Source organism: Lucilia sericata, unplaced genomic scaffold (assembly GCF_015586225.1).
Source record: "Lucilia sericata isolate MDLA Ls3-8-SP2 unplaced genomic scaffold, ASM1558622v1 Contig000331F_arrow, whole genome shotgun sequence".
Taxonomy (NCBI): Eukaryota; Metazoa; Arthropoda; class Insecta; order Diptera; family Calliphoridae; genus Lucilia; species Lucilia sericata.
In genome coordinates this window covers 182808-196975 of record NW_023994352.1, presented here as the reverse complement: position 1 = coordinate 196975, position 14168 = coordinate 182808, and the positions used below count along the sequence as shown (strand labels likewise).

The window sequence follows — 14168 nt, the reverse complement described above, 5'->3', positions numbered from 1 at the left end:
TCGTTTGTAAAAAAAACTTTTTAAACCTTTTTTTGTAAAAAAACGTTTTATGTTTGCGAAGAAAGCTTTTTGATGGAAAAGCTTTTCTAAGCCTTTTTTGTAAAGAAGCTTTCTCGAGAAAACCCTTTATGAAAGAAAACTTTTTTGCGAAATATTTTCTAAATCTTCGTTTGTAAAAACCTTTTTTAAAGCTTTTTTTGTAGCTTTTTATTGAAAAGCTTTTTTAAAGCTTATTGAAAAGCTTTTTTAAAGCTTATTGAAAAGCTTTTTAAAGGCTTTTTTGTAAAAAAGCTTTCTTGTGAAAAACCTTTTTAGTCAAGATTTGGTCTTTCTTTCTTGTGAAAAACAAGTTATTATTTCTGTGAAAAACTTTTTTAAGCTTTCTGTAAAGCTCTTCTTTTATGAAAAGCTGTTTTTGTTATAGTATTTTATTAATAAGAAATGACTTTTTGTTTAAAAGAAAAGTCCAAGAGAACCCTTTTTTTCAGTTTTATATTAAGTAGAGGTGGCGTATGATCAATATTTTTAAAAATAAATATAAAGTATGTATACGTCATGTCGTCAAAAGATTTTTGCACAAAATGTACTCTAAATGCTTTTATTTTCTATGTTAATTAAGTTTTAAAATTATAAATATTTTACAACAAAATTATGAGAATTTAAACCATAGAAACAAGTTTTGTAATAATGAGCTTTTAAAAGTTGTTTTAAAAACTATATTTCAAAATAATTAATCCACCAAGACTCATTTTATGAACTTATAAAACACGCATATTAAAAAAGAGTAAAAGCTATTTATTTAAAACCCAAATTGAATTATGAGGCCTTTTTAAAAGAGAATGTGTAACAACACTTATTAATAGGTCCTCAGAGAGAAGTTTAAACGTAAAAGAACAACATGTCAAAATGTTTAACACAAACTTATGAACTTTTTTTATATAACAAATTGAAAGAATTGGTCCCTGCCTTAACAACGAAACAAAATAAAACCTTTTTGAAGTTGTTTTTTTTTGAAAATCTTTTAAATTATATTAAAAATGTCACTAATACCCATAAAAACTTAATACATTTATATTATTTGTATGTGTTTGTTTTCTAAATAAAGCTAATTTGAAAATTTCTTTTCTTTTTCATGCATTTTATTTTGTTGTGTTTTATTTGTTTTTTTTTTCTTACAGAGGGTCGGGAAACTAAAAAACGCACAACTTTAGCTCGTTTATTAAAAGGTTTGAAGACAGTAAATCGAAGAGATCGCACCCAGCAACAACAAACAACAGCCCAAGCACAAGTGAGAGTAAGTACTTTAACATATTAATAACAATATATACAAATACTTATCCCCCCTCTACATATGAACAAAAAAACATTTGCATACTTAGTTCTATATAGAAAAATGCGTATGTATATATCCTTTTACCATTAATATTATTGTAACGAGACAACAAAAGGAAGTGCTTTTGTTCTTATTATATAAAAAGTTATACTTAAATATCAATACAATTTATTTAAAAAAAGGCAAAAGTACAAAATGAAAAAAAAAAAAAAAAAAATGTTTAAAACAGAAAAGACAGTAACACTATATCTTCAAAACGATTATCATAAAATATATTTTAAATATTTACATATTTCTAAACACACTTATATAAGCACCATTTTTTTACATATATGTACATATGCCTAAGTGTGAGTGTTGTTATTTTATAACATTTTAAATTTTAAATGTAAAAGTAATAAAAAGAAATCCTTCTTGCAAGTACTTGTGTCTAGCAACATCCAAGAGCATCAACAACATCAAAAACAATATACATCTTACCATTTTTGCTGCTCTTTTTTTAAATTTTTTTGATTTATGTAGGGAGGTTTCCGTTTTCTTTTTGGCGACATATACAGGATGCTGTTAGCAGCTAAAGGGGGTGTAAATTTGTATTACCCATACTCGTAGATTTTGTTTTTTTTTTTGCATTATCCGCTGTATATTAAAATTTCCTTTGACTTTAATTTTTGTTTCTTAGTCGGGTTTAGTGTGCTTCTTTTTTTCTTTTAATATTACTTAAAAGATAAGACAGTATTTGCAAATTGTTAAAAGTTTTGTAACATTCTTTTTTGTTTATTATTTTTATGTTATTTTATCAAACATTTGATTATTATTTTTTTTAAAGTTGTGACATCATGTGCTTTTATAATGACATCATAAAGTTTAACTCTTTGATTATTGAAACTGTTGGTAGCTAGACGTTTAAAGAGTTGAAAATATTTGAGAATCTAATTCTTTAATGAATCTAATTTTGCTTAAAATAAGGACTAAAGAGGTATTTTAGAGTTGTTTTTTTTTTTATTGCAAAATATGAAATGGAGATTCTTCATAACTTAAACAAAAGTTTAAATTTAATAAACATTTTCTAATATTTTAGAATTTAAGCTCCTGAAACAAATATTTTCTGGCAACATGTTGCTTGAATGATTGATTTGTCTATGTTAATGTCAATAATATATAAGTTTTAAATTAATGAATGTTTAGCAATAAGTTGCATAAAATATTGAACGATACATACATATAAGCAGTCTTGAAAACATGTTGCTTGAAACATGTATATTTATTTAGGAAAAGCAAGATAGTAAAGAGATTTATAAGAGAAAAACACAAAATGAAACAAAACAATATAACATTTGCAATATGTTGCTTGTAATTGATTTCTTAGCAATATTTCAGTTTCCCAACATGTTGCTGTCAACATTTTAAAGGCAGAGAAACATAGGGATTTTTTAATAGTAGATAGTATATTAAATCAAAATTTTTAAATTTAACTCAAATTGTGTTAAGATTTATTAGCTTGTTATCAAATATTAATATTTTGTATAATGTTACAGCTAACTTTTACTATGTGCTAACGATTCATTTAGTCTCGTATATATGTATGTATATGGTCTATAGACTACAGACTGTAGTCTCGTCTATAAACCAGAATAAAGTTTTGTCTATAATCCAGACTGTAGTTTTGTCAATAAAGCGGACTGTAGTATTGTCTATTGACAAAACCGTAGTCTCGTCTATAGACCAGAATGTAGTCTTGTCTAGAAACCAGACTATAGTCTCGCTTATAGATCAGATTGTATTTTCGTCTGTGGATCAAATTGTACTCTTTAGGAGTCTAACTATAGATCATACTTTTGTTTCGCTCATAGATTAGATTTTTAAATGAAGTAAAAAATGTCCTCTGTATTCTTGTTGCACCATCTGCAAATATTGAAGCTCATTGTGCCCTGTGGTTATACCTATACACAAATCCAATCTAAAAAGGTTTTCTAATGGGCTCTTGTCTTCTGGTTTACATAGAGCCTTCGTTTAGATACACCGAGATGAATTGTTCCAAAAAGTATCCGATTCGATTTCAAATCTACATCTTGTATTTCTTTAAAGAAAGTCAAGACCTAGATAAACATCAGCACATGCAACGTTCAAACTCTTAGTTGAGAACCTGTACATTTCTGTGACAACGACTGACTAGCTTAGATTCTAATTCTATAACATTTGGAAATATATGAATTTCTGAAAATTATTAGATTTTTGTTGTTTGCAACATGTTGCTAGAAACACCTAAATATACATATGTATAATGTTAAATTTAAGTGTGATTTTTTTTTCATTAAATGGACAACGGCTGGCAACATTAGATCTAATTCTATAACATTTGCTACAAACATATGTATTTGTGAAAATTATTTGCTTAATATTGTTGGCAACATTTTGCTAGAAACATCTAACTATATGTATAATGCTCAACTTTGCCACAATTTAATTGTGAATAATCACAATAAATGGATTTTAGTAGTATTTAAAAGGTTTGAACTTTATTTCTATTATATACAACTTATAACTTTTGAGTCGCAACATGTTGCTAACAAAATTTTGCTACTACACTTTCAGCATTTGTTAAAAGATTAATAATTTCTGTGGAAGTCATTTTATTTTTTTTTAATATAATCTAACGAGTTTGACAACCAAACAAACTGTTCGTAATGTAGGGCATTTATAAATTTCTTTAAAACCATACAAAAATATTTACTATATTTATGTATATTCTAGGAATATTTGTCTTTGAAGCTTGTAACTCTTCCAAAAAGAAAGCAACATTAACCAAAAAAAGGAAGCAAATTTTTTACTTTTTAAGTTTGCAAACAAGCAAAAACCCAATTTTCTGTAAAAAAAAAGAATTTGTTAAAATTCATATTTATTTGTAACATACGAGTTGGGTTGGTTTGCAAAATAATAAAATCCAAAGAAATAAAAAGAAACCAAAATGCTTTTAATATCCTGTAACACATACTCAAACTGGTAAAAAGTACACACATACACTCAGCAGTTAAAAAGAAAATAAAGTAATGCTTGTATGTTTATTTAAATGTTGCAGAATATGGGGAAGGAGGCGCCAGGGATATGTTTCTTTTTTTTAACCATAACAAAAGATGAGGGGTTGCTGCATCTTTTTATTTTATTTATTATAAGCAAAAATCTTGGTGGTTTGTTTCTTTCGTTTTTCTTAATGCTGGTTTATATAAGATTCAAAGAATAACTAAAGAACATTAAAGTTATGGCTGCTTATATGTTAAATAATAATAAAAATAATAAAATAAAAAAAACAACAACATAATGCTATTTGCAAATTCTCTTACATATGAAAAGTATGTATGATTTTTTTATAAGGGGAAAAAAATTATACTCGTATTTCCACTATATTTTAAATGTTAATACCACTTACTAGAACTGCTTCACAAACTTTTAGTCATACACTTACCCTGACCATAACCTCAATGACCTTTTTTTTGGTGTACTTGCTTTCCCCTCGCTTTAAAAACACACAGTGTAGAAACTTAACTTATTTATAGGGGTATGTGCTCTTATAAATGAAATGAAAGATTCATGTGTTGGTGTTTAAAAATGCGTATGTGTGTGCTAAAAAAAACTAGAATAATATAAAAAATGTTAATTTAATCAAAAGGAAAAACTTTGGTTTATAACCCCTCTTTAAAAAGCCATATTTTTTGGAGCACAAAAAATGTAAATGAATATAAAAAAATTAAATCACTACAATAAATAATTTTTCTTGTATTCCCCCCGCTTCTATTTTCTTTTACTCCTCTTGGTTTCTCTCTCTCTCATATCCTTAAGCAATTAAATTTTTTCCGTTTATTATGTGGTAGTGAACAAAAAAAATAAAAAACAACTGACTTAAACTGACTGTAAAAATTGTACATACTTTTTTCTTGATAAATCTTATGATTGTTTTTCTTTTGAAAACATTATATTTTTTTGTTGCTTGTACTTTTAAGTTTTTTTTTTTTGCATTAAAACTTTTACTTCTGGTTTTTCTTGAGAAGTGCTATATTAAGGTAATATGACACTTGTAATTAGGAAAATAAAGCAGCGAACAGAATAGGTGAAACCTATATAGCTAAACATGATGTCAGCAACATATTTTTAGGCTACAAATAAACATGTTGCTTAAAATGTTTATGCATAAAATTAAACATTTTCGGCTGTATTTATAAAAACTTATTTTAGGTTTATTAAACAATTTTAGGCAAAATTCAGGAAAATCGTATTTATAAACGTGAAATAGCTTAAAACACCTTCAATAAACCATTGACAATTAGAAGAATTTTATTGTAGGCTCGACCCTTCTTTAATCCAACAATAAGTTGATTTTTAACAATTTTTTTCTCAGATAAAGATTTTTCCGCTAATTTTAGATTGATTGCGAAAACTAATTATGGTTTCTTTTAAAATAAAATCTAAAAATTCTAATTTTAACGTTTACAAATTTGTAAATAAAATACCAGAAAATTTTTAAACGATTATATTTTGAGGAAAAAACTCAAATCTAGGTATTATTGGATTAATGCATGAATGTTTGACAATATTCCAATTGTCCAGCACTATTTTTAGGCAATTTGGAAATGCCCGTCTGTCAACCAAATGATGGACAAAATCATTTGATTTGGCTTTTTCAAAGTTTGTTGGTTAAATATAATGCCATTAAGTAATTAACCATGTAAATTATATTGATTAGTGTTATACTAATGCAAAATATATTCGCCGGCATTAAAATTAGTCAAATATCAAAGAAATTTATCAATATTTGCAAAAATTTATCAAAAATTACAAGGAAAATAAGTAAAAATAAGAAAATGTGTCATAGTGATGTATATTTTGTCGCAAAATATCCGTTATTCGGATACTTTTAATAATAATTAGAAATTATATGTTATATTTATACATCTGAACTAAATAGACATTTATTAAAGCCATATATATATATTTATTTTTCTTAAAAGTTTGTTTTTATTGTCAAAAATCTATTATAAACAAAAATATGAAATTATGAAAACCGAATCAACGAATATTTTATCCTAATTGTACGCAACACTAACACATAAAATGACAGCCATATTGTACAGTGCTGCCAACTTAAACATAAATCAGCACAATAGTTAATATACGTTTATTATTTGTTTATGAATGTCACAATTTTATTAATGGTTTTTAAGGCTAAAGTGTGCTTTAACTATTGAGTGCATTAAAAGCAAAATAAGATTTTTTTATAAATACAAGCGTTTATATCTGAATACATTGCTCTTTCAATAGAAATGTAATTGTCTATAAACTATACATTTTTGTAATTTGTTCTATTCCGCAACATGTTGCTAGAACAATGATGCTTAAAACATAAGATATTAAAAACATAATAAAAATCTTTAAAAAATTATTTAAAATAATTTGAACCTTTTTCTGGGTCGTTGTATGAATTTGGAGGAAGTTCTGAGAGCTTCATGTCACTGACCACAGAGTTGGCTGCTCCACCGCTCATTAAATTTGTTGACCAAAACGCCTTTACGTCCGTAACCCCGAAGAACTCCACTCTCTCAAGTTCGACAGATATTAAAAGCGAGAGTAAGGCTCTTATGACTGACTCCTTATTCTTTCCGGAAAACCAGTAATGTTGAGATGTTACAGCTCTGGAGCTTCAAGCACTCCAACATCTTATGTGCTTCAGTGGTCAATTTTGGTAGGCAGGTACGATCACGAAGTCTCATCAGGAGTTCTTCCGCGGATATCAGTTGTATCTGCTAAATCTAAATAATTTTTTGCTAATCTAAATAAAAGACAAGGAACCATCGACAACACAAAGCCACCACATCGCGGAAAGATTGTTTTCCGAGTAGCATTATATAATTGGCAACATGTTTGTTTCTTGCCTTTTAGAAAGAACAATTTTATTTAATTGTTAATTTAGTTTCAGCAACATATACACCTTTTCCCAATATATTTTTAATTAATCTATATTCCTTAGCAGCATGCTGCAGAACTTACTGTTGAACAATAACTATTGTAAACAGCAAAGAAATAAATTCTTTAATAAAAAATAGTTTTCGAAACATGTTGCTAAGAGATTGGAAACATTCTTTTTTTATAACTTTTTTTAAATGCAAATGTTTTAAATTTTATTAGTCTCCAACAACAATAAAATAAACACATTTTCTTGTCCAGCAACATGTTGATAAGACTTTTTCAAATATTACAATAAATCCAAATAAATTTTTGGATTAAAATAGGTTTTAAAAACATTAAACCATTTTATCCTCCATTTGCCAACATGTTGTGTCTAATATTCCTGATAAATCCATCTATGTGTTTAGGTTCTAACAACATTAAACATATTTCATTCTCTATTTGTCAACACATTGCTAAGTCTCCTATTGTGCCTAATATTCTTAATAAATCCATTTATATATTTAAGTTCTAACAACGTTAAACCTATTTCATTCTGTCGTTGTCAACATGTTGCTAAGTCTCCTATTGTGCTTAAAAATCTTTATTAGGCCATTCAATTAATCTTAAAGATTGTCAACCTCAAAATCAAACCCTTTTCTTAAGCAATAAAAAAGTGCAAAACGAATTCGTTAACAACCCTTCTATCTTTACAACTTTTACTAGCGTTTTCCGTATAAAACATCTTGCACAACTCTTCAAACTTGACATTATTAATTAAAGGTTAATGTTTTATCTTGATGCACAACATTTTCAACCGAGAACAGCGTAAGAAACAGATACGAAAATAAATAAAAACATGGGTAAAAAATCAGCAGGAAAATCAAGAAAAGTTAAAAAAAAAAAAAAAAACAAAAGAAGCACAAGTACCCAAATACGTGGTGTTTTTAAACAGGTGATAAAGCACGAAAAGATTGTCTTTAAAGGCAAAAGAAACTGAGGAGAAACAACAAAAAAATTATAAATAAATGGAAATTGTTTTTAAAAGAGGTTGACAGAAGGAAAGTATACAATTTCCCTTTTTATTTAACTTATTTGATTAATTTCTTTTGAGTCTCAGTGTACTTAATAAAAAAAGGGGGTTTAAGGTAAATATTAAAACACACACACATATATACATACCTTTACTTATTTTTATACATTTAAATTACCATGTTTGATAATAATCAAAATATAAGCGGGTTTTTGCTGGTTTTCTTGTTTTAAAAAAGAGTTTGTTTATAATCTAGTCTACATTCAGGAACTTTTTGAAAATAAGAAAAAAGTAGCAAATAAATCTCAACACTTTTTTTATGTCAGTTACTTTTTAAATTAAAATGTGGGTTTAATAAATTTAATTTTGTTTTATTTTTTTTCTTCTTCATTTCTCTTTTTAGGCGGCAAATGAACGTTTACGACATTTTCAAACATTAAATGGTGGTCATCAGCACAGTTTCGAAGAGACTATTCACCGGGTAAGTACCACACTTGAGAAAATAGTAAATGTCCTTGAAGTATCATTAACACCAACACTTGCACAAAGCCGCACACAAACTTGAGGGAAGTGTTTTTTTTTTCTTTGCAAGTTAACTGAAATAAAATAAAATTTCTGCTGAAAATGTTTTTTTCAGCAAAAAAAAAAAAAAAAAACTAAAACAGCAAAATCTATTTATAAAAGACAATCAATTTAAGGAATGCATTTCGTTTTAAAGGTGATTAAAGGTTCATTATTGATATATTTGTCTGTGTTTTAAAGATTAAACAATTCAAGTTTAAGGGTTTTTCCTTCTTTTTTAAGTCTACAATTTAAAAATTTTATTTAGTTTTGTGTTAAATTATGACTTTTACAAAAGTTTCTTTTCTAAGCTTTGTGCTATTATAAACTTGTCATTTAATTTATTTTTACTTTGTGTAAGTTTATTTTTTTTTTGCTTTCTTCTGTGTGTGTAGAGAGCAGCTTCTTCAAAAAACCGCACCATTTAAAGATGTCGACGACGACTACTAAAGTTTAATTAAAACAACGCACAGTCGCATACTTTGTCGTTGCCCCTGGCTAAGTACTTTTTAGGTTGTATAACAAGAAAGACCACTGCAGTCAAGTCAAGTTAAAGAGAAGACAAAGCCATCCAGCCAAACAAACTACTAACTAGACGTAGTAGACCTTTTGTGAACCCGACATATTTTCATATTTCTTTAATCTTCTTTTCCTTTTATGAGCCATTTTCAAGCACTGAGAGCAGTAAGAAAAAAATTTGAATGTCTAACACAAATAGAAATTATAATGCGTAACGCATTTACATGCATTTGCATACAGACATACACACACTCATTCGCACCGGAAATCTAAAGGACTTTCGCTCATTTCTTGATATTGACATAAAAAAATCCATGTTCTTCTTATATAATTAGAATAAAAAGAAATGAAATGTCATTAGTTGAATGTTAGAAAAAAAAATGGGAGAAAAAAAGTTTTCATAAAGAAATAAATTTGATAACCTGAAGCTAAATAAATGAAATTGTTTAAGTTTTTAAACTTAAAATGCTAACGGAGAGGAAACAAGCAGTAAGACATTTAATTTTATAGACTGGTTTAATTGCTATGAGAAATTGGTTTTGCATGAGCTCGTTTTGGTTATTAAGGGCTTTGCAACATGTTGCAGGAAACAGCATAATGTTTATAATGGAAAAAATATTATTTTACTATAAGTACCTGAATATATTTTGGAAAATTAAGAAATATCAATCTTAAAAAAATTATAAATTGCAAAAATAACAAAAGAAAACTTATAGACAACATGTTGCAGTGTTGCTTAAACATGTAGCTGTAACAGTTACCGAAATATGTTGCTGAAACAGGTTGCAGTTATATGTTACTGAATCATGTTGCTTGCAATATTCTAATTACAAATATGCGTTGACAACTAGTGCTTTCTTAATAAGCTTTTAAAATTGATTAATTTATAGCAACATGTTGCTGTCAACATTTTTGGGAATATTATTAAAATTCAATCTAATTTCTTGTAAAAATGTTAATATCAATTTATTTGTTTTTTTGTTAAAAAAAAAAAATACTTTAAAAATCAAATTTTATTACTGTATATTTTTAAAAATTTAATGTATGTATGTATTAGACTGAGTTAATGCAAAAATATTTTTTCTTACAAAACCTCATAAGTTTTAAAAACCTGTCAACATTAATCAAATCGTATACAATATACACACATAAAAATGCAATTACTTATGGTTTTCCCTATATCTCTCAAAATTGTGAAGGGAATTAAAAATTAATTTTCAATAATATTTCTTGAAATTTATATATTCATTATACAAGATAATTTCATATGCATTACAATTTGATTATATTCTATACCTTTGTTTTTTTCCCCCATTATTTTTGCAAAGTGTTGTCTGTTCATTTGGAATCCAATGATTTTAATAAAAATGTTATTTGTAACATTGTTGTCATATTCATATTTAATATACACATATGAACTTTAGTGTAAAACTACAATTTTCTTCACATGCAATTTACCAAATACATATGTATATGTGAATGTTTTTATATTCCCCCAACAATTGTAGCAACGTTATATAATTCACACACATACATAAGAAACAAAAGAATATTAAAGGAAAAACAACAAAATGAATGAAAGAGAAGAAAAACAACCAACAAGAAAAACATTTAAAAGTTCATTGCCGTCAGTATAACATTCATTATTAATGACAACATAACGCCTCACTAAGTTGAATTAAAAAATACGGTGAAAAAAGACAACAAAAAATATACATACATAGATAAACATACATACAACAAACATCAATACACACTTAGAAACAACAACTACAACATTAACTACTTTTAAAAATGACGAAAAGAAAAAAAAATAAATAAAATAAATTGAGAAGATCCTACAGCACCCAGTAATATGGTGACACCTTGAATATTATTGGAACTGTGTGTGAGTGTCTTTCTCTCTAAGAGACAGTAGCAACAACTTTTGCAGCATCATAATATTTACTGCAAGCTAAGTTTTTGATGTTTTTGCTGTTTTTGTTTATAATATGAACAACAGCAAAGACAACAACCTACACCTTGTATTAAGCAACAAAAACCCCAACAACAACACCACTGGCAACAACAACAGAATGTTTAAGGCAAATTGTTAGTAGCAGCAGCAGTAGTTTTCAGGGATGGGGTATTGAAGTTTTGAAAAAAGAACAAGGAGTTTATAGAACTCAGGAATGATCTTTTGTCTAGCCCATTGACAAGTCTACAAGCTATTCTATTGACTGATCTAAGGACAATTCTATGGTTCAGCCGATAGACTAGTGTATTGACTGGATTATTGCTTGGTCTTTGGACTAGGGTATGGATAAGACATATTTTCTGACTGGTCTATTGACTAATATATTCACTAGTCTATGTGTTAGTCTGTAGTTTATTGTATAGACTAGACTACAGTCTAGTCTGTAGACTAGGCTACGGACTAGTCTGAAACTAGGCTATGGTCTAGTCTGTAGATTAGGCTACGGCCTAGTCTAGTCTAGTTTACTGGACTAATATATTGACTAGTCTACTGGACTAAGCTACGTTCGTCTTTAGACTAATATATTGAATGGTCTACTGAATGTTCTACAGACAAGTTTACTGACTGGTCCATTGACCAATCTATGGACTAGTCTATGACCTATTTTATAGAATAGACTAAGGACTATTTTATGGACTAATCTATTGACCAACATATTATTTTATGTACTAGACAATTGGTTAGTCTAGTGACTAACCAAGTCAATAAATTGATCCCTTGGCTAGTTTCTAACGCTGAATTTTCCATCTCTGAGTAGTTTTAGTAGTTTGTGTTCTCTTAGTATTCCCTTTTCTATCATTATCTCTCTTGTTTTTTTTTAAACAGGGAAATCATTAAACTTACACCGTTATGTTAGAAAACAACAAAAACAACAACTCCATAGCGTATGTGTGCATTTAAACTTACACAACAGCAATTTAGTAAATTTTTGTATAAGTGTGTGTTGTCATATACTTTATTTTGTAGTGCACAAATTTCGTTGGGGCTCCTAAAAGTAGACTCTCAAAGATATAATAATATTCTTCTTCATGCATATGTACGTTAACTTTTCTCTACACATGTTGGGGGAATTTTAGTTAAGCAAAAAGTATTATTGAAAATAAGACCAACTAATTTGAGATGATATTGTTTTGCAAGTTCTTTAAAGAATTCTCGAGTGAAATAGTAAAAGAAAAACGAAAACTTTTAATCGAAAAGTAGCAAAGAAATATAAAAGTTTTTAACACGTTGTATTAAGGAAATTCGGGTAAGAAATATGATTGAAATACTCCAAGCACAGTTAGATGATTAAAAAGTAAATGAAAATACTTAAATAAAATGACAATATAGGTAATAATTTTAAGCTAGAGATTCCGATTCCAGTTGGTCTTCTTTATTACTATACAAGAATCATATTTAACTTAAGCTTGAGTGAAAAGTAGAAAAACCTAGAAACGAATAAGAAATAAGAAACCTTAAAAAATCTGCTTAAATTGTTAAGCTATGGGCACTTTGTCGCCACTTGTACAAGATGCAATGCCAGCAAAGTCCTCTCTATGAAAAACTCTACCCTCGCCCTCAAGACAACACATTATTAGGAAAATGACAAAAACAACAGCAAAAAAATCGTCATTCCTTTTAAGACTAAACAGTCAGGGAGAGGCCTTGTGCAACATCATCATGTATAAATAAAAAGTAGCATCTTCTTTTTTGTTACTGCTGTTGTTGTTGCTGTTGTTTGGCAAATTTAATGTAAATATTTTCTTGTTAGTGTAGAAGAAGGGGGCTATAGCTCCTTTACATTACTTGTGTAAGTATTTTGTTTTTCTTGTTTGTTTTGCCTGTTTGTGTCTACAACATGTATGTACATGTATGCTTTTTGAGACAAAATGTTTATATGTTTATAGCAGTGTGTGTTTTTTGTCTGTCTATGTGTGTTTTAGATTGTTGCAATGTCACTTGCTTTACTCTGTGTGTTTAACAAGAGAAGAAAAAAAGTTTTCGTTTTTTTTTTTCTTAAACTTCAAAAATTGTATATTTCTTGTTGTAGTCGTCGACCTACAGCAAAGACATGATACAAATTTTTGCCTCTTTTTTTAGCAATGTTTTTAAAGCAGAGTGGGAAGTTGAAATGTGGCGGACTTGAAGATTTTTTTTTTATATTATATGTGTCTTGGTTAAATGCTTTTTATTTTTTTTAATTTCTTTCTACACTTTTTTGTCTTTTTATATTGAAGTTGTTTTAATATATATATTTTTAATTCCAAAGTTGAAAAAAGTACTTTTCTTTTAAATATATTTTTGTTTCATGTGGTTGTTTGATGGGGTTTGTTTGTTGTTTATGGCTAGAAGTAGGTTTTTTTAAAGGAAAATATAAAACTTTTAAACACAGGTGATGGAATTAAATTATTTTCTATTGTTGTTGTCGTTGAGAAAAAAGTTTCTGTTTTATTTATTATAAAACATTTTTTTTTTTTTTAATTTTAAAATCGTTTAATATTTTTTTGAACTTTTGACTTTAATAAAAATAAAAATGGACAGCAAGTAAAAAAGTTGTTTTCTTAAATTTTAATAAATTATTTTTGACAACAATCATAATTGTTTAATATTTTTAAAGAAAATTTTGGAAAAATTATTTAAGTGTTCCTTTAAGACTTCTGTTCTGTTTAAACTGTAACATATTTTTAGGTGTTTTAACAATTGCAATCAACTATGACATTTTTAGTTTGCTTTTTGTCTTTATATCTGCTTCAAATTTGTGTGATGTTATATGTTGCTGTTATGTTGCAATC

The 14168-nt window shown here is 27.5% G+C and overlaps 1 protein-coding gene across 1 annotated transcript in view; it reads left to right on the top strand.

The window, feature by feature from the left end:
* Positions 1–14168, top strand: part of LOC119603721 — a 138656-nt gene that overhangs the window by 90815 nt on the left and 33673 nt on the right. Inside the window, exons 5-6 of the mRNA XM_037955874.1 lie at positions 1179–1294; positions 8704–8781. Coding sequence (XP_037811802.1) covers positions 1179–1294; positions 8704–8781 — 194 coding nt within the window. The remainder of the gene's footprint in view (positions 1–1178; positions 1295–8703; positions 8782–14168) is intronic.